Here is a 26607-nt window from a genome sequence, read left to right as displayed (position 1 = left end):
TCCAGTTTTTCAAAAGGATCTTCAACTGTTCAATTTTTTTTAAAGAAAACACATCTTTCAGTTCGGATGAATAGCAATCATCCTTCCATGGAATCCAAACAATCTTTGTGAGAAACCAATCTTGTTTCTTTTTTTCTTTCCTTTTTATAAATGGATTAGGAACGTGGAAAGCGGAGAAGATGAATGTGCAATATGAGAAGTTGAGTAGAAAGATGAAAGACGAACGGGTGAAGCGATTGAATGGACAGGATGTGAGAGCCCAGGAGGCAGATGTGCATACATGTCCCTACCGCTGAATCCGTTTGGTGGGATAGCCTTTTATCTAAAGTGCCTAAAGACTGCCACACCTTCAGCTGACGTGTCTGCGTGTGTTCTCAAGATGGTTTTCAGAAATCCCCCCCTCTGGTTAGAGATCTGATCCTGACAGAAACCAAAGTTTTTTGTGACTTTTATCTTTTGTCCTCCTTTTTTGCCAAAAATAAAACAATTGTTTGTCACTTACAAACTTTAATTGGGATTTATTTTTAAGCCTAACATTTATCTTGGACAATTTTGTTGTTTTGGCCCATTACAAATTTGCTTCAAAGAAATATGCACATTTTGATTGACAGATTAATTGATTTTCTTTTATTTTCAAGCACAAAATAAAATAGTTAAACAAACAGGTGATAAAGTGCTCCAGAAAAGAAGGTAGAAGAAAAATCTTATATAAATCATATGTTGAACATATAAATAATTCATCCAAAAGTTATAAAAGAGTTAAAGGAAAAAGCATCAGTGTACCAAATTCAGGAAGTTTTGTGTTTATTTCTGCATTGTCTCATTCGGTTTATCATTTATATGTTCCCCAAATTTTCAGTTTGTATTTTTTAACCATATTTTTACACATTAGTGACTTTCTTTCAAAAGCAGCAGGAACTCAGACCAGAAAAAAAGTTTTCTAAATTGATGCAGGTTGACAGTATTAAAAGTACTCTTTTTAAATGTAGATATTAAAAATTAAAAAAAAAAGTTCAAAATTTGCAAAATGTCTCAAAAAATTAATGGAAACTAAATTAATTTGAATATTTTTGGTAATTTCAGGATTAGGTTTACAAAAAAACTCAAAATAAGCTGAATTCATTACATTTTAAAAGTGTTTAAGGAAGATGCAAAAGTATTTTAATTATATGCATTAGAAAATAAAAAGGATAAATGATTAATAAGTTTGTTTGTTTGTTTCATAAATGACAACATTTCAGGTTCCCCCATCACCCTCCATCGCTGTAGGGACCCATGCCTCCTTGTAACTCCGTTGCTCCTGTTTTGCTGCAGCGAGAGCCTATCACCAGGCAACGGCCCCTCTTCCCAGCATCAGCACCAGGCTTGTGCGCGCGCGCTCTGCCGCATCTCCTGGTTGTCTGCACGTTTTGCGTGCCTTGTTATCACGCAGGTTTCGGTTCGAAAAAAAAACAAAACTTTCCTGACGCGAAAGCAGCAAAGGAGGAAGGCCGATTTACTGAAGAGCATCGTGTCCCACATTCTAAAACGAGCTGTGTCACGTGCGCGTGGAGGTAAACGTCTCTGTATCCGTGAGCTGGACGGGATGCCCGCGTGACTGCAGGGAGGAAAGGGGCGGAGGAGAAGAGGGGAGGAGGTGGAGGTGTCCGTGGACCGCCGCAAACGCTCCGAGGAGGACTTTTCAAAAGCAAGAACTCCATTTGTTATTTTTGGGAGAAGACGTTTTGGCTTTTTATGGGATGTCAGATCGCCGCGCTCTTCCTCCTCACGCCGCCTCGTCTCCTCCGCGTCAGGACGAGGACCTAACATAAGGTCGGGGGCACGCACATGCTCGGACGCTGTTTCTCCTGGCCGGACGCCCGGGACTGCACTCCGTCAGCTGGGAGGGAAATCGAGGGCCGATCAGCTGCTGGAGGACCTGCGGCCTGCTTCCATCTCCGGTTGCTGCAGTGCCACATGGGCCAGGAGGGGGAGAGACGGAGGAGAGAAGATGGAGAGGTGGAGGCTATGAAAACAAATCCCCCTGACTGTAAGTTTCTAGAGCCTAAGATCCTAGTGGAGCGTTTGGGTTTGGAAGGAGTGAAAGGCACAAACTGTCCTCTATGAGCAGAACTGATGGGCTAAAAGAAGCTCTTCTGATCACAGAAACACCATAAGTTGAGCTGATGGACCTTTTAGCTGTTTTTGCTGACAAAGTTCTTGCCTGGACTGTGGAGCTCGCCATGGGACACTGCGCAGGAGCGACTGTACCTGCCAGCAGCCGGTTTGGTGCATAATTCTGACAGACTGGAGCTCTGATGCCAGCATTTATTCCTCTCCCTCCTCTGCTCTGCTGAGCTGCTACCCACACAACCTGCTTTATGAGCTCAAAGGAAGCCTGAAACCCCTCCCGGCGTCCCCCCCACCACCACACATCCATAATCCCAGGAATATAAAACAAACATGCCTTCACCTTCAGACTCCAGCAGTGTGGCTTCAGCCACTGGATCTCGCGGCTGGTCCGACAGCCGCAGAGGCATGTCCGGCCGGGGGCCCGGAGGCGCCCGGCTGCTCCTGTATTTAGGCTTGTGCCATCTTGGACTGGGAGCCATGGTTCTGGCCTTTTCCTTTACCAGCATGGCCTTCACCCTCTCTGCCCGCGTGAGGCAATCCTGTCCATTCTGGGCTGGCTTCTTTGTAAGTGAACACAGCAGAATAAATGTATTTTTTTTCAGAATTGAACAAGATTTCTGATGCGTTTCCTGTTTGTATCCAGGTGGTGGCGTCCGGGATAGTTGGAATCATCTCATGGAGGAGACCTCTGACACTAGTGGTATGTACTCTCATACTTAAAGACTATTTTTATCAGATACGTAAGCTTGAATATTAATAAAACCACTATAAATGACATCCCTGGTCAAAAACGTTTGGCTTTTAGTTTGTTGAATTTTAAATTATTTGCAGTTAAATTAAAGTTTCTAATTGTCTGTCCTTCCCAGTCTTCATACTGGTTCTTTTTATTTAAAGACTATAATTGGGATTTTTGTACTTTTAACATGTTCTTGTAGCTGTTTTATCATGATGAACGACTTATAAAGAAAATTAAACTTATTAAATTGTTGTGAATCAGAAGTAGCCAAAAAATATCGCTGGATAAAGCTTTTAGGTGTGACGTAGAAGCCATTCTGATGCATCCACGAACAGACAAATAGATCCATGTACGTCTTTGTTTTCCTCCAAACTTTACAGCAGGATAGCTCCAATACTCCTCGACATTTTTATTAAGTAATGTTAGGTAGGGGTTGTGAGAGGCTGCGGGAAAGCATTTAAACAGAAGGATGATGGGAAATGAGTGCAGGCTTACTCCACGCCAGCAGTCCAACCCACAACTCAGAGGCAAATTTCCTGATAATTTCAAGAAACTATGTCTTGGAAAAGAACACTTTATGGCTAAAAATCGCACTTGAAATCACTTTTACATCAAAAAGTGAACCGGAGTGCTGTGCTGTAAAAAATCAAGCCTCCCCTCTTCACAGGTGTCGCTGTTCATGCTGCTCTCTGCAGTGTGTGTGATCCTCAGCCTGGCCGGCTCAATGCTGTCCTGCCAGAACGCACAGATGGTCAAGTCAATGCTCACCTGCAAGGTACGCGGCTTTGTCCTTTGCTACACGGTTAAACGATGTTCCAGGAATAACAGTTCGGAAAATCTTTGCATTTCATCCTGTCTAGGTGGAGAGTGGGAGGTGTTTGTGTTGTGCACCCAATCAGTCTTGCTCCATCGATGGGGATGACACCCTTGTCCTGAACCTGAATGTCGATTGCCACTCAGTCAGGCACCAGCTTAAAGTAAGTCACTGCAATTGTTTTAAATGGATTTGAATGCAGTTTCTTTGAATGCTCATTTCCCTGCAGGACCTTTTGTTCAGTGCGTGCGGACTCAGCATTCTGTCCACCATCATTTGTACACTGTCGACCGTGACGTGCAGCATCCACATATTCTCTCTGGACCTCGTGCACCTGGTGAGGCTAAATATCCTTCTCATCCACGCTGCTGGCTTCTTCCTTCTAAAGCCTTCTTGAAGTTTGTTTGCTGTGCGGCCTTCATTTATGACACACGCTTCTCACCCAGCTGGCGCCGCATCGCTCCCGCTCCGTCAATCCGGAGTGCACCACCCCTCAGGATGCCTTCCTGACTAACATCATGGACTTTGAGGAGTTTGTTCCACCCATCCCTCCACCACCTTACTACCCTCCCGAGTACACCTGCAGCTCAGAGACAGACGCTCAAAGGTACCTGTGATTTATATGAGCATTACTGCACTGTCTTTAACAACAAATATTGCACATTTGTAGGCTGATGTATTGATTTTATCGTTGCAGCATTACATATAATGGCTCTATGGAGAGTCCTGTCCCCTTGTACCCTACCGACTGCCCCCCTCCTTATGAAGCTGTGATGGGACAGAGAATTGCCAGCCAGGTGAGCATGTGTGTTCAAGGATTCACACTCTGTTTTACTGGGAGCATCAAAGCACAGAAATCCTTCATTGAAATGAAAAATCTGTGCTCGAGGATCTATTACAGACTTTTTAGTCTCACAATCTGATTTATTAAATTGAAGTATAAACTGCAAAAATCTACTTTTGCGTTGTTCCTCCTGATTAATTAAAACAAATACATGTGATTATTTTTATCAAGCCTATGGAAGCCAAAAATTGCCTGCCCTACTTTTTTTTGTGACCATTTTCTTGCGATAATGAGATCCACTATCTCATTATCGCGAGAAAACGACTTTTGTTTTAACGTGATAACGAGAGAATGAAGAATATACTGTAGCGTCCCTCTCTCCCATTCCCACACTGAGATGTCCAGACTTTACCTTAAGGGGTGTAAGAAAATATCAATTCATATAAATATTGCTATACTTTATTTGGCGATACTTGTATCAATTCAAAATGCTGTTTTAAAACTCAGTTTTAATTAAGGATGAGTACTAAACCGAAAAGCTGTACCAAGTTGGTTCTGGTACTGTATACAAATCCAGATTTTACCATTTTTTTCTAAGTCACAGTAAAAAAAAAAAAAAGGGAAATATTGTCTCTGTTACTGGCATATATCACGATATGTATCGTTTTGTACTATGTCAGACTTTTGCCAAAACACACCCCTTCTGTACCTGTTTTAAGTGTCTTTATTTTATGGTTAACAACAAAAACAGCAGAAGAAAACACTCCACAAAAGTTTCTTTTTTGTCTAATTTTTGATTTATTAGTGGATCTATGCTCCTCAAACGCCTTAATTCTGTCTCATGTACCAGCCCCTTCGTTTATTTCTCTAAAACCCCCCAAACAAAGAGGTTGAAAGACAGAACCGACAGAACCCCTGGCCAATGAGCATCTCCGCCTGGTATGTTCACTGAGTCCCAGACAATAGCGCACCCCTTGAACCCAACTCAGTCCACTACAATATTTATTTCATTTTTGTGCAATCCGCAACAAAACAAAGCGGTTTGTCAGAAAAAAATTGGCACAATTAAATCAGTCAATTATAAATCAATCAGTTCTTCTGGTGTTAAAAAAAAATCGTTTTCTCGTGATAATGAGATATTGGATCTCATTATCATGAGAAAATTGTGAAAAAAGTGTCTGTTTTCGGCTTCCATATGAACCTTAACTGTGATGCCTATATAAATGTAGTAAACAGGTTCCTGTGACATGTCCAAGTATGGTATTAAAGACTTTTGACTATCCCACTGAAACATGCTAATATTTAAGCAAAGTTGCAGTTTTGTTGTTGCTAACACAAAGCACAGCTTTTTCAGTGCATTTGTCCTCCCTTTTGAGTGCTTAGCTCTCCTGTGGTAAAGATGAGAGAAATGTATATGAAAAATAAGAGAAGGAATTCCTGTCATGCTAACAGCAGAGGTGGGAAGAACCTTGAAATTTACATAGCCGTGTTTAAGCCATATGGCTTGTACTGTGATTTTACAAAGGTCGGATGTCAAGTCAGGCTGTTCTGTGCTTTCTGTGCTCTGAAGAAAACAAACTTTGTTTAAAAGAAGCAGAAAAACTGTGAGGAGTAGCTTTGTTCCTGTACAATGCTGTGAACTGATCTCTACCTGTCCTGACTGTCAAGGCAACTGTGTTCGATCCTGTCGGCACTGAGCTGTCTGGAGAGAGGGGAACTTCCACGGCCTTCAGTGGCGAAGGTACAGATTCTTTTTACATGATTAAATCATATATGAGGAAGTGTGAATGGACTGATAATCCGATTTAAAGTGATTAGCCAATAAAGAAAAGTCTCTACAAATTTTGCCACTTCAAAGTGTTGGACTACAACTTCTATCACGTTTAATAATGCAACTGACAACTGATATGGTCTTCCTTAGATGATGAGGAAATCCTGTTTTTCAGTGTCCATGGACAGTGGGTCTCTGTTGATGTCTGAAATCGTGGACATCCCTGATGATTCCTCTCCTTCCGAGGACTCTTGTCTCATGGAGGTCGGGTTAAGGAACCACGGGGAGAGACGGAACAGGGCTCCCAGTGAGGGCGGAGATGCAGGGGAGAGCATTAATCTCCGTGGTCAGAGGTGTCAAACACCCGAGAGTCCTTTGGCGGGAGGGCCGAGAGCCAAACGAGTTCTCAGAGGAGAGAGGTCCAACTCCTGTTCCTCTCCGAGCACCGCCACCAGCACCACTTATAGGTGAGTAAGCACTTTCAGTTGAAGCCAAAATGTATGAAACAAAAACATCTTCTGTACTGTCACTCAGGTCTCCAGTGCTTCTTCGCCAAGCTGTGCTAGCCCGCAGCTGTTCCCAGCTAGAAGCCATAGGTGGCTCCACGAATCAACAACCATTCTCCATCCCCGAGATTCGCTTCCACCCTTCCTTTGCCTCGAGCCGTGGAGCTGCAGCGGGCTCCTCTCCCGTCCCTCCTCCATCCTCCTCAGCTGCCGGTGAACACGATCACGGGCACCTCCTTCCTCTCCAGCCCCTCTCCCAACGGCAAAGAAGAAGCGAAAAGGGCGGAGAGGCTGCGAGGAGACACAGCGAAGGCTTTTTACGCCTCGTGAGGTCACACAGTGAACCAGGTCTCAGCTCCTCCACAGACACGGGTGAGTCTGGTTCTGGTTCTGACAGAAATGCAGCTCTCTCATCAGCTGCACGCTGACCACAAACATCTGTGTATTTATGCTGTTTTCTAGTGGACTTTGGCTCTGGAGGGAGTAAAGCATCAATGGACACAGGTAAGACAAAACACACGGAGGACCAACACTCTTAAATGAACATATTATTGACAGTGATGGTCAGAAATACAAACAGTAGATTATTGTTTAGAACATCTAATTTAGATATAAATTAGAGATAAGTCTGACATATTGATCACTCATTACTAATAGCGCTTCATTACTATGTTATTGAAAATCAAAAGCTGTGTTATAAAGGTTGTAATAGCTGAGGAAGAAGAATTTTTAAGTCAAAGTAAGTAAGCAGGACAAGTTCAACAACCCATAAATATGTGTGTATTTTGTTCTTTGTGATAAATGTTTCTGTTTATTTCTGTTTCTTAAATTTCAAAAATACATATTTATATTTTTCTCTTTATTTATTGATTTATTTATTTTGTATTTGTTTTTAAGTTGAGAAATCATGTCGTTTGAGGTTAAAAAAATTCGGAACTCATCACTAGTAGAGCTTTTATGCTTTTTATTGTTTTGCCTTCTGATGTTTTCCTGTTTCATGCACTGCTAATACTGAATTTTAAGAAAGTAAAAAGATCCTTGCTTCAAGAAAGAGTCCTATTTTCTGTCTTGAAGGAAAAATAATCGTATCAAAATATTCTGTTGCCTGCCACAATGAGTCATATGTTTTAGTCTTGCACGGCTCTGGTCAGGTTTTGAGGATCCATATTTCATATCAAACAAATGTTGTAGATTTCTTGTCTCTGTTGGCCTGATGACTAATATTGATGAAATGGAAGGACACTCGGCCTGCTTCATTTATCCAGTGGTTGAGAGAAGTTATTCTATGTCTGAAAATTGAGTACTGGCTGTCTACAGGACTCAATACATCACTTTTATAAAACGAGGAAGCTTTTTATCACATTTGTTGAAGGTTTTTCTTTTATGTGAATGTAAAGCTATAATTACTGATGATTACTTATAATTAATGCTATAGTGACTTTGAAGGCTGCAGTGCTGTGTGTCAGTCATGTGTAGGTTTAAGGGTACGCTTACTGATGTATATTTCTATAGATCAGATGCTTTGTAATATTAATTAATTTATTAATGTATTTATTTTTCTTACTTTTTTTCTAGTGTTTATTAGGGATACACTTTAATATTTAACTTAATGTTTAATTGTGTGTGTATGTATTTTATATTTATATATATATTTCACCTATGGTTGACATGACTGATTTTTTTTCTATTTCTTGAATAGGTACAAATTCCTTTTTCATATGCTTGATGTTTGTAAAAACTGAAAATCTTTTTAAAAAGTTCTAAAAAAAATCAAAATATTGTTAGTTTGAGGAAAAAAACCTTTTAGTGACAAGAAAAGTTTTGCAAAAAATATTATTTAAAAAAGGTTTCTTGTTAAGACATATTTCTTACCCTTTTGGCATTTTATTTTATTATTTTTTTGCTTTCTTAAATAAAATCTGCCAGTGGGGCTATAATTTTTAATTTTCAAAGAAACCTGTTTGTTCGGTGTGTCATGTCATCCTTCTATAATATTTAATGCAGCCTTAAAACGAAGGTACAAAAGGTGGTAAACAGGGGCTCCTAAATATAACTTTTTGACATTTTTATGTAAATTATTTGTAAAAATAGTCACTAAATGACATAGGTGCTGTTTTCTGATTTAAAGGTCCGTCGTCAGAGGCGTGCCTGCTGCCTCAGACATCCCTGCCTCCTGCTGCTGTGCTGTCCACGAAAAGCAGCATAAAACCAGCAACCACTGGGGGACAGGTGCCCCCCAAGCCTGGAGCCACCTCGCCACTCCGATTACCCAAAGACTGTCACCGTTCTCTTGCTGATCTGAAGGTAAACGTGTTTGACACATTTAAAAGCTTTTAAAGTCAACAGTTCTGCTCAGTCAATGGTTTTATTTCTTATCCTTTAGGTAACTCGAGTTCTGGTGGCTCGCTTCCTGCATCGCTCAAAGCGTAATCTGGCGCCCTCCTCCGAGCCTGCTGGGAGCACAGCCCAGGCGACCAAAAGGAAGAGTGGAACTGAGTCCGCGGCTACCAACCACATGGCCTTGGAGCAGGTATGTCTGCAAGATGTCCTTCATTTTTTGCATCTACAACGACAAATATTGATTATTTATTGAACTTAATTACACCCAGATGTTGCGGAACACCTGGGGCTCCAGCCGAGGACACCCCGCCCATCACTCCCATCGTCCTCATCACCGTGGACACCATCATTCCCATAGTGACAGTCGCCACAATCGACACCAGAGCAGCCGAGGACCTGAGGGCATCCACCTGCGCAGCTGTGGAGACTTAAGCTCCTCCTCCTCTCTGCGTCGACTCGTCCCTCATCATCCCCCGCACGGGTCATCAGGGAATCTTTATTCCGAGTCTGCTCTGTAAGGAAAGAAACAAAGATGAGGAGAAGATGAATAACTGAGATTGCAAAAGAAGTCTTCCCTCCTTATGTCCTGTCATGTCTGGATCCTGAAGCCAACTGTGCAGACGGCCTTATCCGTGGTGCTTCTGAACCATCTGAACATCACTCAAAAGTTCGCTCATTTATGCACCGTATGCTTTTACCTCATAAGCTCTCTCACCAAAAGAAAAGTCTCGACTGATGAAAACACTCCATCTCTGCTTTCGACCTCTATCAGTTCATCTAGAAGCTGGAAACTCGTCTCTATTTACTTCTTCATTTAGTCCACCAGAATGATTTTACTGTCCTGCATTTACATGGTCACCCTTGGACAAAAGCTCATGGACAATGTTATTCAAACCAAGTGATTGTCTTCCATCCTCAAGAAAAATGCATAAGATGAAGCAGAACTCTTTGTATTGTCTCTTCTGACGCTGCTCCACAGAGCAGCTAGCATTGCTAACACACAGTTGCACACCAAATATAGGTCCAGCCTTGGAAATGTGTGTTTTGGTTTGGGGCCGCAGTGGTTTCCTTTGAACATGTGCATGTTTTGCTGCAGCAGGGACTCTGTTCATTCGAGTCTGCTAGTCTGTCCAACCGACAAGTGCTCAGAACGTCTTGACCTGCATGTTTGCTTCTTTTCGTTTTTCTTGCACAAATGACTTAAGATAGTAGCCACGTGATAGGTAACTAATAGCTAACAACCAAGGTTGGAGATAGTTTTCTGCCTGGTGGCTCCAAGAATAAATCTGTATCTGAACCTGTACAGCAGCAATCTTATGGTAAAACAGTCTGGTACTTGTACAATAAGAGGTGCACTGTAAAGTTAAATGTAAAGTTAAGCTAATGACGACGTCAGGTTTTACACTGCGTGTTGGCACATGTGCACATGTCCTTTTGGGTAGGTTTAAAATGGAATAAAAACTTCAAGATGCACTGGTGATGGCACCATTTGACATCAAGTGGTTGCTGTGGACTTTAAAATGTAAAACATGATTTGTCTTTTTTTTAAACACATTTACACTTAGCCTGTAAGCACTGGCTGGTCAGACACTCATCCTTAAAGGCACTGAGCTATGTTTTCTACCTCCTGTCTTGACTTACGTTATTTATTTGGCTTATTCCAATTTATCCATGACCAGAGTAAGAAATGTTCTCAAAGAATAATCTGTTAATATAACAATTTTCAGTGCAAGATATGTATTTCAAAATGTGAAATAAATAATAAAAAAACATCCCTCAATATTCTGATGTCCGAAAAGGACAGTGTGCTCCTCTAAAAGATGTTGTGTAACACAAGTCATTGCCTATTTTCCTTTAAAAACCTGAATCGTCTGAAATCAAGATAAGAAAATAAACAGCAACAAATTGATTTTTTTAGATCTATGTGGTATAAAGTAAAAAATATCTACATTTGTCAAAGAAATTATTGGATAACCGAAATAAAATAAGCATGAAGATGTGCCAAAGCACAAAAAACTATATTGGATGTGTTTTCAAAAGTAAAAATAGCTAAATTTGACATCATTTACTTCATAGCTAATCTAAAATAAGCAACAACAACAACAAAAAAACTTTCTATTCAGTATTTATAACTTACAACAAAACTTATTAATAGAAGGAAAAAAATCATGAATATGCTCTGGCATCCAAAAACATATTTGAAGTATGGACCAGTAAGAAAATTCCATTTACTATTAAGTGTATTAGAAATATATAAATATGTAAATAATGTAAATATTTCATCTTTAAGTCAATCATTTTTATTCATTTTCATGTAGTTTATTATTTATTTTAGTCTAAAGGTGCATGGATCACTTTGGATCTGACAACGATTTGGCTCCGGGAGTACAAAACAGAGACAGAGAACATCTTGGTGTCAGTGGGCAGTTCTAATTGGCAAAACAGAGATTTGTAGGCCTTTAAAAAAGAAAAAACTTAGTTTGCATACTCTTTTTTGTTTATTTGTTAATGTAAGACAGGGAAAGCATATGTATATTAATATAACATTAACAAAATGCAAATATATTACTTTTTAGGTTATTTTCCATCTTTTCAGACTAAACAAATTGATAGGTAAAAAGACAAACTAAATCTATATAAAAAGGACAAACAACAGAAAAAGTATGTAACAGAAGCAACAACTAAGGAAAAGGTAGAAAAAGATTAAGTGCAAATACATAAAACAAATTAGATGGAGAGATGTGACCGAAATAAACAATAAAAATGTGTACAGAAGTGTGGTGGAAGTTTTGATTGTCTAGCAGCCATGATTTTATCTGTTTTCTAGATGGGTTGTAAAATTTATCTTTCATTTTTTAAACATCACCATAAACCACAAATTTGAAATAAGTAAATACTTGCCTAGTTTTCCAGGTTCATTTTACAAAGTGTTGGAATTAATTCACTTAAGTTCAGAGGTCAAATTGTTTTAAAAATGTTGTTTAACCAGTTTTTGTCATAATCTTGAAGGTCAAAGGTCATATTATGTCTTTGTCACAGAACAACATCATGTTGTGCTGCCTCTATGTGAGTACATATCTATCCAAGTATTACATCTTTTTCAAACTTTGATTTATTATCATTTTAGTGATACATAATCTACTACAAGAAGAAGTAGGACGTTTTTCTTTTTTTTAATAAAAAGAAATCTTCAATCAACACACAAAATAAACAATTCATAAACAATTAATTAAACAAAGTAGTTTAAAATATCTTCCATGAAATAGCTTAATTCTGACAACCCCAATGAACGTTAGTCACAAAATGAACCTTTAGTCATTAAAACCATTTAAAAACTAATGGAAAGTGGAAGATATTCAAATCTAGATTATAAAGGTTTTACAACAGTTAACACTTAATGTTTTAAATTCTTATTATTTGCATTTATAACTTCCTTGCTTAGTTTGGTGACAAAAATGTTGATAATTTCTGTGGAAACAGTAGCATATTGGGGCAAGGTTTAATTTAAAATAATTAATTTTACTTTTTTGTCCTTCAGACAACCTGTTTGGTCTGAAAAACGTACCATTAAATCCTCAAAAAGAAAAAAAAATCACCAGGTCACTCTTTCTCTAATTTAATCTCACCACCCGATTTAAACTCCGCCCTCCACTATATCCTATTGGTCAACCACCTGGAAAGCCCATCCTCGTTCGATGTGAGTAACCAATGAAAACGCTCAATGTCAAATGGAGCCTTTCCTCAGTGCCGCCCATTTACAAGGAATGTTGGGATATATAGTTCAGTAGCCAAGTATAAAACGGCAGTAACCTAATGGTGAACTACAATTTACATATCCTGGTTTGAGGAAGCGTTCAAAGACTTAATTTTATAGTTAAAAGGATTTACAGAAAGGGAAGATTTTTATTATTATTTTACAGCGCAAACCGGAGCAAGACATTGACAGGATGGTATGTAAAGATTTGTAAATGACAGACACCTGTGAGTTCATTTGTTGCGCTAAAACTTCTGTAGCAGAAGACCGAAATAAATATAACTGTGTAGGCTAACGTCAGCTAACGCTTCATTGAAGGTCCTAAAACGGGTTCTCTTTCCCAGCACCCTCGCGCTGAGCTAAGTTACCGATCAGACCACCAATGTAGCTTTCCACACCCGGAACAAATCTGCAAAGCTACTTAGCCTCTGAGCTAATGGTTGGGCTAGCATGATTTTAGCAGCTTTGTGTTGAGATTTTGGAGCGTTGATCGGCGATGAGGCGCTTGCTAAACTGTGTCCTCCATGGACCCAAAGTTCTCCAAACCATGTGGTTAGATGTGTCCCCGTTTGGGGTGAAAAGCCGCCCCCTGATGTTGTGCACGTCGTCCTTCCAGGCGGACGGTATTTCGAACGGGACACACAGTAAGAAGGCGTTACTGTCAGACTCTCAGCTGTTTGAAGCCAAATTCGATGAGCTGGTGACGGAGTTGATCGAGAGAGATCTAAAGGATCCGGGCCTGGCTGATGCTCTGAACAGACACAGAGAGGTAAGATCAGCAGACTTGTTTCTCTGGCATGGTTCTAGCGTCAAATACAACAATTAAATTGTCTTTTTTGTTGTTTTTACTCCAGGTTTTGGTTTACAATGTTCCTGGGGGTAAGAAGAACAGAGGGCTTTCTGTGATTGGCTCCTTGAGAGAACTTCTCCCTCCCTCTCAGCTCACCCAGGATGTTGTGGAAAGAGCTCTGGTGGTGGGCTGGTGCATCGAGTTGGTAAGAATCGTTTTTAACACAAACCTAAAGTGTTTCACTAATTTACAGCATCAAGACCCACTCTGATAAACCTTGTGTTTTGGTGTTTTTAGCACTGTTTGATTATGGAAGACACAGATAAAAGAAACTAAGATTAAAGCAGCATTTCTAAGTATAATTGCTCCCTGCTCCACTCCATTCCGATTCATCCACTTGCAGAAAAATAGATCCATCTTCATTTTCCTCCTCTAATCTGGCATCTGGCTCAAAACTGTACGTCTTGATAGCTACAATTTTGCTCAACATTTTTGTTGCATAATGTTAGGCTATGGTTATAAGGGCCTGTAAGCAAGCAAACAAGCAGGAGAGAGTGTAAACAAAGGGATGATGGGAAATAAGAGCAGGCTTACTCTGCATCAACAGTCCCCACCCACAACTCAGAGATAAAAAACAGCACAGATTTCTTTAATTTGGTTAAAAACATTATAATCATGAATAAAATACCACAGGGAATGCTTTTAAAATGGATCAAAAAACTACTTTAACATGAATTGCAGGGTTTTAATCAAATGTTCTTTATTTTAGAGCTGCAGCTCTTTAGGTTTGCACAAGTGTGGGTATGTGCAAAAAAAGAAAAGTATTGGGTTAATTTGTAGGGCTAAGATTATATTTAAAAAGTTGAATCGACTCAATTGTTACTTAGACGAGATTCCAATTAATAAAATCAAATTATTATTTATCTTTTAGAACATGTTTTAGGCAAAAAAACAGCTTTTCTGTAATAGTGTTTTTTTTGTCAGACTTCAAGATTTAGTAATGAAGAGTTCCAGCTTTATACCATGTAAGTCTCTGCCAACATCAAAACTCTTTTTCACACCCAAACAAAATTGGCTTGGAAATAAAATGTTAATGATTTGATATATAATAAAAAAAAATGTAAATTGTGTTATTGTTGAACTTGAGTCGGTTTAAATATCTAAATAAAGGTGTGTTGTGATTACACTAGTGGCAGCTTGATCAGATAAATTAAGTGGGTATCATGTTTTTTAGAGTATAGGTCCCACTTTTGAGAGAAATTTATTTAACAAAATACAAGATCAAGAAAAACCCTTTTATCTTGAAAGGCAAATCATAACGGAATAGATAACAATAATAGACTCCATATACACTGTAACACATTGATGGGAGCTTCATGAAACATAGGAGGAATATGCTTTAACATAACAAAATTTAGATAACCATAGCATAAAAACAAACCAGTCAACTGAACTCCATATCACTTTAAGTCAATTATGTGTGTCGCTTTGGAACACTTCCACCGAGCCTATCGTAAGACTGAGCAGGGCTTCTTCTTCTGTGCTGTTGTTAGTAGCAAATACTGATTCAAACACTTGCAACGCCCTCTAGTGGTTGTTGCTTTTTTTTTTAATTACACATTAGTCACACCCTGGTCAAACTATGCAAAAAACAGTGACTTGCACACCAAAAAATGTGGTACTTGAAATGTTTTAATTGACAAGTGACTGCTGAAAACAAATTCAGCTTTGCTCTTGTGTTTTGCTTCTTGCAGCTTCAGGCGTTTTTCCTGGTGGCGGACGACATCATGGATGGATCTGTGCTACGCAGAGGACAGCCGTGCTGGTTCAGGAAGGTGAAAAAACTGCTCATTTTTAATGTTATTTTGTAGCTTGATAGTGAATATAACCAGTTGTACTTTTTTTCTTTTCTAAGGAGGGAGTCGGGCTGGATGCCATCAATGATTCATTTTTCTTGGAATCAGCACTTTACAGGCTACTTCGAAAATACTGCAGAGAGCAGCCCTACTATGTCCATTTGTTGGAGCTCTTCACAGAGGTAACTCCTCATCAGTGGGAAGCCATGTAAAGTTTTTGTTTTGGGTTTCTCAGATGTTTTAGCCTTGATTTTTGAGACCACACAAACTCCTTTCAGGCCAGCCTATTTAAGCATCAGCAATAAACAATCAAATTCCACTTTCAAGCCTTTGTGCCGTCTTTAGACCTGCCTGGAATAGGAAAAAATCAAAACAGTGAGCTTGGTGGAGAAGCAAAATAAGCAGTGTGCCTCCTCTTTATTCAAAGAAACCGAGCATTTGATTTTTGCTTAACTGGGACATGTGCCACATGGCAGCACACAAATACATAATTTTTTTTTAAGTCTCATGAGACACCATATGGCAAAAAGAGAAAATTTGAGTTAAACTTCACTGAGCCAAAGTTGACATGTGATTTCTCAATGTTTAGGAGCTTTATTTTATAACTGGTTTGTATAAAAAATAAAAAAGTGAAAGAGTTAATAGTCCAGCTGCTCCATCTATAATAATACCAGGATTGTTGCATGTCTTTGTCTCAGACCACATATCAGACGGTGCTTGGACAGACTCTGGACCTCATGACTGCTCCACCTGGAGATGTTGACCTCAGCAGGTTCAGCATGGAAAAGTAAGAAAAAAATAAATTTCAAAGGAAACATTTACAAAATAAAATTGTTAAAAACGCAAAATTAATTTATCTTATAGGTATAAAACCATAGTGAAATACAAGACAGCTTTTTACTCGTTCTACCTCCCAGTGGCAGCAGCAATGTACATGGTGAGTTTGAATTGTAACTTTGCTCTGGTAGATGGAAAAGAAACAGCAAATAAAGAATTGTTGTTTTTTTTTTGCAGGCAGGAATTACTAATGACGTAGAGCACAATCACGCCAAAGAAATCTTACTTGAAATGGGGGAGTTTTTCCAAATACAGGTCAGAATCCTCCAAGACTATATTGTGTACGAACTGTGAACAACAGAGACAGTGTTGGTTCTGTGACAGTCCATTGTGTAATAGAAGCTCAGCTGTTTTTTTTTTTTTTTTTGGTCCGTTTTGTGCACAGGATGACTTTTTGGACTGCTACGGTGACCCTGCAGTGACTGGAAAGATTGGCACAGACATCCAGGATAACAAGTGCAGCTGGTTGGTGGTGAAAGCTCTGGAGGTCATGTCTCCTGAGCAGAGAACAGTTCTGGAGGTAAGACTCTTAAAGCTGTCTGCCCTGGAATTGCCCCAGCAGAAGGATAAAAACAAGGGAAGACATTCGTGTCTAGCTTTTTATGATTTGTTGATGTTTCATCTCATCTCAAGACCTCAAAGACTCACTCTAATCATTTTTTGATCGATTTTAAAGGCATTCTCAGTGTTTTATTTTATTATGATTATGCTATTTTTAGCCAAAATAAATAGACCCATGTTGCTTTCTATAAAAATGTTGGTATGGAGCAACCCCGCCCCTCTTCCCCATTCAAACAGAATTTTTTGCTCCCGATTTAGAACAATTGGAATAAAGAAATACATATAAATTAAATTTTAAGCTTAATTTTCTTTACATATGTATGTCCATCATAATGACAGAAAATGCCACAAAAAAGCCCGCAAAATTTGTAAGTTATAGCCTGTTCATTCAAAGAATCTCACCTCTGCCCGGTTCTCAGCACAGGTTTTCATCAGTTCAACACCCCAAACTGAGCTGCTGAAAGAGTGGCTTTCACACAGAGACAAGGATGTTGACAGACATACGTGTCTCACCTCTTTTCACATCCCGTGTTACACATCTGTGACAACTGTGTCAGGGGAACAGTTACTACACTGTAGTAGTCTACTACGTCTTTAACCATTTAAAGCCCACCACAACAAAGAATTGAAGTTTTTTTTTTATATTTATTGACAATCCTAACAAAACGTGTGACTTGTCAAAAATATTGTTCAGGAAAAAAAAGCACCTTATTTATCCATTGTCTCAAATTTGATCCATGCATTTTTAACTTGGTGGAACTGTATTTTAAATAGTTATTTATCAACATAATTCACATTTTTTCAATACAGCAAGTAGTTATTTAAAAAGAATAACAAGAGGTTAGCTAATCTCAACCGAATGTTGAGAAAATTAGCTAAAGATTTTACCGCCAAAAGTAGTTTTGAGAAGTCATGGGGGCAGCCATTTTGAAATGAGCTGGAAAAGTCCTTCTACTGCCCCTAGTGGCACGATAATGCACTGCAAGATAGAAAACATAGACCAAGTCACATACAATGGGGTTTTAAGGAAAGTTTTTATAATGTTAATGAGATAGAAGTCTCCAAATTATATGTATCAAATATGATACAAATGGTTATATAGGGTTAAATATGTGTCAAAGATTTGAGCAGATGAAGTTAAAAAAAAACATATTTTCTTCAGCAGTATTTCTGTATATGGACTTTATCTGGTTTGAGGTTGTTGCTTCTTATGCCACTAATTGAAAAGTTTGTTTAAGAGGGGAGGAAGTAAAGATAATTAAGTCTATATTTTTATTCTAAACATTTGATTTTTATTGAAAAATTAAAAAATATAGTTTTTCATGCTTCTTCCAAAACTACACAATCTGTTAGATGTGAGTTGAATCATCATATAGTGTATGTAAAGAAGTGTTCTTTGAGTAACTAATTTGACTGCACAAAAAAATGTATTAAAAAAACTAATAATATATTTATACTCTGATGCTTATCTAATTGTAAAGATGGTACAGTTGATGCATGGTAACTTTTGCTTTAAATTTTCAAAACTCTGATTTTTTAGTGCCACTGTTGTGCCACGAACAAATTAACAACACTTTGTGTTTTCATTTATTTTTCCCATCTTCCTCAGGCTTGTTACGGACGCAAAGATGACGCCAGTGTGGAGAAGGTCAAAGCTCTCTACAAATCTCTGCAGATACAAACCCTCTATCACAAATACGAAGAAGAGAGCTATCAGCGGCTGCAGAAGCTCATCGCTCGCTGCGCTGTCACCCTTCCCACCACAGTTTTCCTAAATTTTGCAAACAAGATATACAAAAGGAACAAGTGATGACTTGCTAGACTGTGCGGAACCAGAGCAGCACAGCCCATTTGAAATGTTTTTAGACTGTATTGAGATTTCTTAAAAAATCTACTCCTTTTAGCAGGAGAAATGCTCAGAAAAAGGGTTATGTGCAAACCTGCTGAGTCCTACAGGTCTGTGCATTTTGAATTGCACTTCTGTTCTTTGTCTGCTGATTATTAAAGCAGGTGCATTGTTTATATCGATTGATTGTACTTACCTGGTTTCAACAGTTTAATGTTCCCTGAAGCACTTGTTAACATTTTTCCTGGACAAAACAAGGGTTTGTAAAGTGTGTAAATAAAGGCATTCTTGTTGATTATTTAAAACTATTGCTTTTTGCATTGCAGAATAAGGTTTTTGAAAGTCTTGATTTTATTTCTCCTGATAAATAAATAATGAAATGTATTTTTTGTCCTGCTATTTTGTGCGTTAGTCTAAATGATGATAATCCACATATTTTAATATTTATAATTCAAATTTTCTGAATTCTTTGATAAATTTTATTTTTACTGGTCTGGTTTGTAGGCCATTGTTGTACACAATTACAACAAAACAACTTTTAAAGAAATAAATGTGAAACTTTATAAAAGGTTTTTTTTTTTATTGGACTTAAATTATGATAATAATTGGGTATTTGCTATTGCAAGAGTCAAAAAGAGTTAAATACATTATTTTAGTATGAAGATTATATAAAAAAAGAGTGAAAACGATCTAACAAAATGTTAATAAAAAATAGATGTTGGTGTGATTTCATTAAGCAACTATTTTGATGCTCACAGTAAGTATAAATGCATTTGTAACGCAACAAAATTAAAATATAAGAAAATAGGAAAAATGAACTATGTTGTAAATTCATACTTTTGGTGCGCATTTCGAATTCGTTGCTCTTTTAATTTTTAATTTGCTAAATTTTTAACTAATTTTTACGTGTATTTTAGTGTTATTATTAGTTTTTGATAGAGCTATAGTTGGGTAATTTCCCTTTTGTGGGTTCAATAAAGTTGTATTCAATTCTGTTTAAATGTGCGCACAAGCCCTTACATATAAACACACAGGTGAGTGCGATTATAATCAACAAAGTGATGCTAATTGGAAAGTACTGCTGGTACTCTATGTGGGTGAAAGGGGGCGTGGTGAGAAGGTTGAGTTGTAATCTCGCGAGAAGACAGAGGCTGCGGCTGTTCACGTCGTGAAGATCCACATCCTTCCACGGACTGAGATGTGGGGAGAGCCCGAGGTGATGGAGACCTTCATCCATCTTTTCCCGAATCAGACCGTGAGTCCGAATGAAAAAGCTTCATCGTTTATTACTAATTTTATATAAAGATTTTTAATCGAACCTGCTTTAACGAGCCGTTTGAGGGGGAAAAAAATTCTGCATTCCTATTCGTCGCCTAATTACCGTGTAATTACATTCAATAATGGCTAATGCCGGAGCGTTCGTATGCAAAACTGCAAAATAACTGTTGTCCTTACCGGGTTATTGATAATAGGCTTTTATATGTGTTAAAAATGGGGCGTGAGGGCCTGTATATCACAGCGATGCGGTTGGAGCTGCCCCCCCCCACCCCTCCACCCTCCCATCCACCCCTATCTCCATCCTCTCTGTGGGATCAATACAGCTCTGCCAGCAGTTCAAATATACACGAAGATGTGCCTCTCCTCCATGAATGTTTTAACCGTGAGCAGGAATCCAAAGCCGTCTTTCACTGTTCTCAGTGGAGGAATAGGAATGCCCTTGCTGGAAGGGCTCTAAAAACAGGCACACACACTGTTCTCTGCTCATTATTTCATGCTCCAGTTAAATATCTTTGCTCTGGGTACTGACTCAGGCTTGTTTTTTGTGTTTATGTTCTGTACATCTTACTGCCTTTTGTCAGATCCTAGAGACGGACTTGCACAGATGGAGTCAGCCTGACAAATGTAAACTCATGAATATCACTGAAAGCCGGGCGAACAGATGATAAGTGACAGCTGTAAAGCAGCAGACAGTTGTTATCACAGAGGACTACGCCATGTGTGGCAGTTTAACTTGGAACGGGAAAAGATTTCAATCTGAATTACAGGTCCCACTCCAAGGAAAATTGTGCTTTTGGTGTTTTTTAACATGTTATTGTGGTATTTTTCTGAAAATCAAAGCCATATTTACATAAAATTAAGCTTTAAATTGTGTTTCTAAATATTTTCTTATTCAAATCATTGTAAATTAGGAGCAGCAAAATCCAGTTGGATAAGGCTTATAGCAGCTCCCTGCTCAGCTCCATTCTGATTCACTGTATGTCTGGATAGCTCCAATATTTCTCGCCACTTTTGTTGCACCGGTAATGTTAAGTTGGGGGTGTGAGGCCCTGTAAGCTAGCGGGAGTGTAAACAAAGGAATGATGGGAAATGAGTGCAGGCTTACTCTGCATCAACAGAGGCTGAACTCAGAGTGAACTCTTGCTGCTCTGCAGACACTATGTCCTGAAAAACGACTTGCTTTTACCAATTTTGCCTTAAAAAATCCCAATTTAAAGAGCACAGGGAATGCTTTCACAGAAGATCAAAAGATGATAGGAGCTGGACTTTAAAGAGTTTTTTTTTCTGTAGCACTAAGTAAACTGTTCTATGGAGATTAATAATTTAAGAAAGTATCTGTATGTGTTCCACTTAAAGAAAAGTTAAATAGAAATGGAAAATGGTCAAAATTAATCATGTTTTAATGTCAAATGCAAAAACTCCTTAATAACATCAATAAACATTACATTATTTAAACTTTAAGATTTGAATTTTTATTGCAAGATCCAGCATATGGCATTTTTACAACATAAATAATTAACTTTTGAACCAATCTAATAGGACTATAGCAATAGTTTAGATTTTGATACTTATAAAAACATAAAAAACATGATTAAATTGAGCTTTAAAGACTGATATGTAAACCAGAAACCCGATTCTTGATCACCCCGGCTTTCTTGGTCTTTACTCTCTGTGTGTTTCCTTTGATGTTGCAGGATCTTGGGAGTCAAGCCAAGATGTGACTGTCACGGTGCGTCATAGTTTGGATAGGTCCTACCTCTACAATACCCGTTACTATAGCAACAGAAAAATTCACTGAAAAGCTCCATTCCCACGATGCAGTCCTCATCTCTGGCTTCAAAGCCGCGGCGCGTAGACCTTAGCAGGCGGACCAATACCTCCGCCGGACCGAAGGCTCGCACGAATGGTTTTCAGAGGGAGGACAAAAATATGAATACCATCACTGCGTCCTCCCAACGGAGGGTCACCAAAGCTCCCACTGCTCCCTCCAGGACCAAACCCGGCATCCAGCCTCGAGCTCCAACTATCCAGTCCAGGCTGAGCTCCCAGAAACCAGGCTCCAGCATCTCCAAATCAGCCAAACCCAAACCTAAAGGTGCTTGTGCCGTGACAGCAAACAAGTCTGCGGCAGCTGCTCCTCCTCCTCTGCCGAACGTTCTCCCTCTTGACCCAAACTGCAACGAGCCGAGCCTCCCATGCCTGTGCTGCGATGGTCGCTCCCCCCAGGACAACAACAGCATGTTCAACCATAACCACAACAACAACAACACCATCTCCCTCAAGCAACAGTTGCAGCTACCGCCTCCTCCAGCACCGCTAGCCCAGAAGCATGATGGGAAAGGAGCCAAGGAGCAGGCTCCGTCCCAAGCCCAGGTCCAGATGGAGCGCCCTGCTGCAAATCTGGGAGGTGCAGACAAGAGTGCAGATGAAAATGTGGCCGTCAATCTAGAAAACAAGGAAAAAGGGAAGCAGAACGAAGAAGTGAGTAACATCGACACCGATAGTGATGAGGATTTTGAAGAGGATGACGACGACGATGATGACGATGATGACAGCGAGGATGATGACACCCTCGTGCCATCATCTTGCGACTGCCCCCCATCCTTCCTGGATTTCTCTCTCTCCTCCTCCACCTCCTCTTCCTCCACTTCCATAAGCTCCTGCTCCGATCTGGAATCCGACTGTACAAATCCATGTTCCTCCATCTGCTCCACTGAAGACCAGGAGAACCTGTCTCTGGCTTACTCCCTCAAAGACCACTCTTTTACCCAGGCACCGGAATCCCAGCCCCCCGCACGTTCACCTCCATCTCTCCCTGTCAGCCAAAACCCCTTTGCCTTCACATCAAAGGTGGCTCTCTGCTCCCCAGATGAAGGCTACCCCTCTGCGCTCGACTCACCTTCTCCTGACTACTTGGGAGTTAAAGGAGACTCGGAATCTGCCAAACTGGACCTGCTTGACTTTCTAGAGTCGGTGGGGGAATTTGGGAAAATGGAGCGCTTCAGTCAGGTGATTCAAGTGGCTCGATGGGATCTAGAAGGGGAGCAACACTGGGATGTCTTACGCCATCGGTTAGATCACCTGGATCGCCTTGAAAAGGTGAACAGGGAGGTCAAACTGGCTTACATCGCCCGACTTCACGACAAAGGCTACGATCTTGGAGATCTGGAGGAGCAAAACCTCACGGACATCATGGATGAGATGGGGAACATAGATGTTTCTTGGAGGTTGTATAAAGCTCCGGGCGGAACGATGTCGGAGTCTCAGGAGTTTTCTGACGCAGGGGTCGACCTCACTGCCCTGTCAGACATCGATGAACCTTTTCTTCCCGATTCTCTCCCTCCATCTCCCATAGAGCCCCCACCCAGACCCCCCAAACCTCCAGCACGCCACGAAAGCGTGAACTCTGACCTCCACACCTACATAAACATCTCCAGGGAGACCACCTCGATGGCCGTCACCACCTCGCCAACGCTGTCCACATTCTCCCCAAACTCCCCCACATTCACTACGTTCCGATGTGAGAAGCCCCTCCCACCGTCTCCACCCTCCATCCCTCCTCTCCCGGCCTCCAAGCCGGTCCCGTACCTTTCGCTGTATACCACTCCTAGTCCGCCACCATCTGCCCCCACCCCGACCCCTCCCATCCCTCCCCCCCGAAGGCGACACCTCGCCAGGAAGGAGGCTCAGCGTCTCGCCGCCCTTCAGGCCGAGCAAGAGAAAACCCCACTGTCCCTTCCGCCGCCCACATCACGCCCTCCGCCCTTGCCGCCCCCACCTGTGATCTCAATCACGTCCTCTCCACCCATCATACCGCCTCCCCCCACACTGCCCCCGCCCCCTTCATTCCACGCACTTGATGTGGAGATCCGTAAGCTGCTCATGCTCGCGGGACTGACCCAAGCAGAGCTCCTCAAGCTCAGCCCGGAGCTGGGGGTCTGCATCGGGGGGCTGGAGGACGAGCAGGAGGAGCTGCAGGAGTTTCGACTGCAAGACAAGGACAAACAGTTGGAAGAAACTAGAACGAGAAAGGCAGACGAAGAATCAGATGCAGCTGAGGAAGCCCGAATCAAAGAGGAGAACAAGGAGAAACACAGAACCACCACCTTTACTGAAATGGCAAGAAGAAGGAAGAAAACATCTGACCTGTACTACCAGACTCCTGTTAGCAACATCCATGAAACTGTCTCAAGAAACACCAACATTAAAGGTTATCGTTATCCTGCTGAGTTAGCAGATTCTCCTCCACCCCCTCCTCCTCCTCGACCTCTACCACCAATACCCCCTTCTTTGCCCCCGGTTAAAGTCAGCACCCTCCCTGCCAACTCCAAACAACCTGAGCGCTTTGATTGGCTCATAGCCTTCACGCCTGAATGCGAAGCTCCAGCGCACCAAACAAAATCTCACGCGGACACACCAAAGAAGTCCAGCTCGTCGGGTTCATCTCCCGGGTCCGCTCCAAAGGTCACAACCTTCAAGGAGCTGCGTTTCCGCAGCAAAAACACCTCCCCTCCGACTAAACTGATCACCGAACCCGATCCCGACCCCACGGTTATCACTCCTGATCCAGACATCCTGTACAACCTGAAGTGGAGAAAGGAAAAGGCCGGCAGCGATGGCAGTCAGTGGGAGTACACCTCGCAGGCTCAGGCCCTCTTCATGCAGCCTCCGCCCGCGCTCACCTCCATGGCCGCCCTGCAGGAGATGCTGCAGAGAGCGGACAAGGAGGGTGGACAGCTGGAGCTGTGTCCTTCACCCAAGATTGGTTTTTCGGTCAGCGACAACAACCTGTTGAGCACAGGAAGACAGTGGGAGAAGAAGGAAGTCAAACATGAAGACAAGGAAGGGAAGGAAGAAGGAAGGAAGGAGCTGGAGGTTAGAGGACGGGCGGATGGAGGAAGAACTATCGAATCGAGAACTTCAGGTGAGCAGATGTTTATTTGAATGTTTGTTTTTTGTCTCTGTGTTCTTAGAATGTACAGCTGGATAAAAGACGGAACGATATTACACTTCCTCACTTCCTCAGACAAATAAAACTCTTTAGATAATGCAGCTGGAAGAAGTTAAACCAAAGAGGGTGAAAATGGAGACTCATTAACGGTAATGATATGTGGCATGAAAGTGAAGCGATGGAGGGTGAGTCAGAGAGAGGGATGATGGATGCTAAATGAAGGAAAACAAACAGAGCGAGGATAGAGGGATTAAAATGACTTTCCGGCGAATGGTGATGTCATCACAACCTTATTCAATTATTTATCCAGTGTAATCTTAAAGTACACAAACAGCCGCTCTAAAAATGTCTTCTTTTACCTCACTTCAGTCCTGAGCTTCTGCCCTTATCCTCCTCTCTACCTGTTTACTGGTTTAAAATCCTGTCAACTCAGGATGTTTATGTGCCTACTCTGCTTCCTCCCAGCTTCACCGCTCTGATAGATCAGATCAAGTTACGTATTTAATGAGGATGCAGCAGAAGAAGCTCCAGATCAGGTTGTGCAGCAGGACCCAGAAAGTGTAGATAAAGAGTTCACTTGAATGCATTTAAATGACTTTCTATGTTTTCTGCTTCTCAAACGCAGCAATAATTTAACATCAAAGATCCAAATTTGCTGCAATGAGGATCGAGTCAGAAAAGGGTGTGTACACCTTTAAGAGTTCAGGAGGAGGATCTTAGCGAGCGGACCAATTGTTGACGGCTTGTCTCACAGAAGTAGGAAGTATCAATACTGACTACAATGCAGAGACAGCTGAAGTCTTTCTAAGGTATGGTTCTAATCTGGTTCTTTTTAGAGCGTAGCCTTGTAGAAAACTAGAGTCGATAGGGCTGGACACAGCAGTGACTAAGCAGTTCCAGAAAAAGCTCTGCTATCAGCCATCTGACTCAGCATTACAGTGACAGAGGAGGGGGGGGCAGAACAGAAACAGGAGAGGAAGGTGATCCAGAGGCGGTGATGGCATACACTAGTAAACGAAAGGCCTATAACCCTACATTACCTAACAGAACGTCTGAAACTGAAACGGTTCTAGTAACGGATTCATCGTCTGCTTTTAAAAAGTGAAACTCAGAAGTGTGTGACCCACAAACTCTGCTCTCCCATTGGATGGCTGATAGATAAACGTTCAAACTCAAAAAACAAGCTGAGCTCAAGGGAAATAATAATAGTATATAAAATAGTGTTTTAGCATGTTCTTGTGACAATTGAAGAGATAAATAAAGAAAATTTATCTTAAAATTAAATTTTTGAGTTTTATTTATTCAAACTGTTGCAAATCAGGAGCAGACGAAAAAAAAAATGCTGTTTGAGAAAAAGCATATTTGTTGCAAACTCTCTGCTCTGCTACATTCCAGTGGATCCACTTGCAGACAAATAGATCCCTGTTTGTCTTTGTTTTCCTGGTCTGAGCTGACATCTGGCTCCAAACTGTAGTGCTGGACGACATGACGATACATATCGTGTGGCTGATAAAGAAATTAGCTATAGTTTCTATCATTTTTATTTGTTTGCCTTTATTGCTGAACTTTTCTGACAATCTAGTTACATGTTACTTGAAAAAATGGCCAAAGAAAATTAAATAATGACATTTTTCCTGCCAACAACTCAGAGGCAAATTTCTAATGAAGTAC

General features: G+C 40.6%; 3 protein-coding genes across 6 annotated transcripts in view; all 3 read left to right on the top strand.

The window, feature by feature from the left end:
* The first annotated feature begins 1296 nt into the window (after positions 1-1296).
* fam189b (family with sequence similarity 189 member B) lies at positions 1297-10845 on the top strand. Its single transcript, XM_024267260.2, has 14 exons — positions 1297-2676; positions 2756-2812; positions 3516-3623; positions 3709-3825; positions 3892-3999; positions 4109-4269; positions 4360-4459; positions 6115-6187; positions 6393-6684; positions 6752-7095; positions 7186-7227; positions 8852-9027; positions 9107-9253; positions 9333-10845. Exons 1-14 carry the CDS (start codon positions 2443-2445, stop codon positions 9579-9581), a joined length of 2208 nt encoding a protein of 735 aa, XP_024123028.1. The 5' UTR covers positions 1297-2442; the 3' UTR covers positions 9582-10845.
* Positions 10846-12852: 2007 nt separating this feature from the next.
* fdps (farnesyl diphosphate synthase (farnesyl pyrophosphate synthetase, dimethylallyltranstransferase, geranyltranstransferase)) lies at positions 12853-19091 on the top strand. Of its 2 annotated transcripts, XM_024268301.2 has the most exons (10): positions 12853-13013; positions 13434-13586; positions 13672-13812; positions 15362-15442; positions 15523-15645; positions 16162-16250; positions 16328-16400; positions 16478-16555; positions 16686-16820; positions 18471-19091. In XM_024268301.2, exons 1-10 carry the CDS (start codon positions 13011-13013, stop codon positions 18669-18671), a joined length of 1077 nt encoding a protein of 358 aa, XP_024124069.1. In that variant the 5' UTR covers positions 12853-13010; the 3' UTR covers positions 18672-19091. The 2 variants fall into 2 exon arrangements, with proteins under 2 accessions (XP_024124069.1, XP_024124068.1); XM_024268300.2 differs by lacking the exon at positions 12853-13013 and having other exon boundaries at positions 13082-13586.
* Positions 19092-19694: 603 nt separating this feature from the next.
* rusc1 (RUN and SH3 domain containing 1) overlaps positions 19695-26607 on the top strand; it is a 15933-nt gene continuing 9020 nt past the window's right edge. The window contains exons 1-2 of one of the 3 annotated variants that reach the window (XM_036215770.1): positions 19695-19962; positions 21680-24909. In XM_036215770.1, the coding sequence (XP_036071663.1) occupies positions 21801-24909 (3109 nt within the window). In that variant the 5' untranslated portion in view covers positions 19695-19962; positions 21680-21800. The remainder of the gene's footprint in view (positions 19963-21679; positions 24910-26607) is intronic. The other 2 variants (XM_024267307.2, XM_036215771.1) reach the window with 2 other exon arrangements.

Source organism: Oryzias melastigma, linkage group LG16, assembly GCF_002922805.2.
Source record: "Oryzias melastigma strain HK-1 linkage group LG16, ASM292280v2, whole genome shotgun sequence".
Lineage (NCBI taxonomy): Eukaryota > Metazoa > Chordata > Actinopteri > Beloniformes > Adrianichthyidae > Oryzias > Oryzias melastigma.
Note: the sequence above shows the minus strand (reverse complement) of the source record. Positions and strands in the feature narration are given on the sequence as shown.

What these genes read in the sequence shown, in the direction of transcription:
- fam189b (XM_024267260.2), top strand. Translation starts at nt 2,443, where the DNA reads ATGCCTTCACCTTCAGACTCCAGCAGTGTGGCTTCAGCCACTGGATCT. An exon ending in AGTCAATGCTCACCTGCAAG is followed by an intron (nt 3,624 to 3,708) that starts GTACGCGGCTTT and finishes CATCCTGTCTAG; the next exon opens with GTGGAGAGTGGGAGGTGTTT. An exon ending in CTCTGGACCTCGTGCACCTG is followed by an intron (nt 4,000 to 4,108) that starts GTGAGGCTAAAT and finishes CTTCTCACCCAG; the next exon opens with CTGGCGCCGCATCGCTCCCG.
- fdps (XM_024268300.2), top strand. Translation starts at nt 13,314, where the DNA reads ATGAGGCGCTTGCTAAACTGTGTCCTCCATGGACCCAAAGTTCTCCAA. An exon ending in AGCCGTGCTGGTTCAGGAAG is followed by an intron (nt 15,443 to 15,522) that starts GTGAAAAAACTG and finishes TTCTTTTCTAAG; the next exon opens with GAGGGAGTCGGGCTGGATGC. An exon ending in TGTTGGAGCTCTTCACAGAG is followed by an intron (nt 15,646 to 16,161) that starts GTAACTCCTCAT and finishes TCTTTGTCTCAG; the next exon opens with ACCACATATCAGACGGTGCT.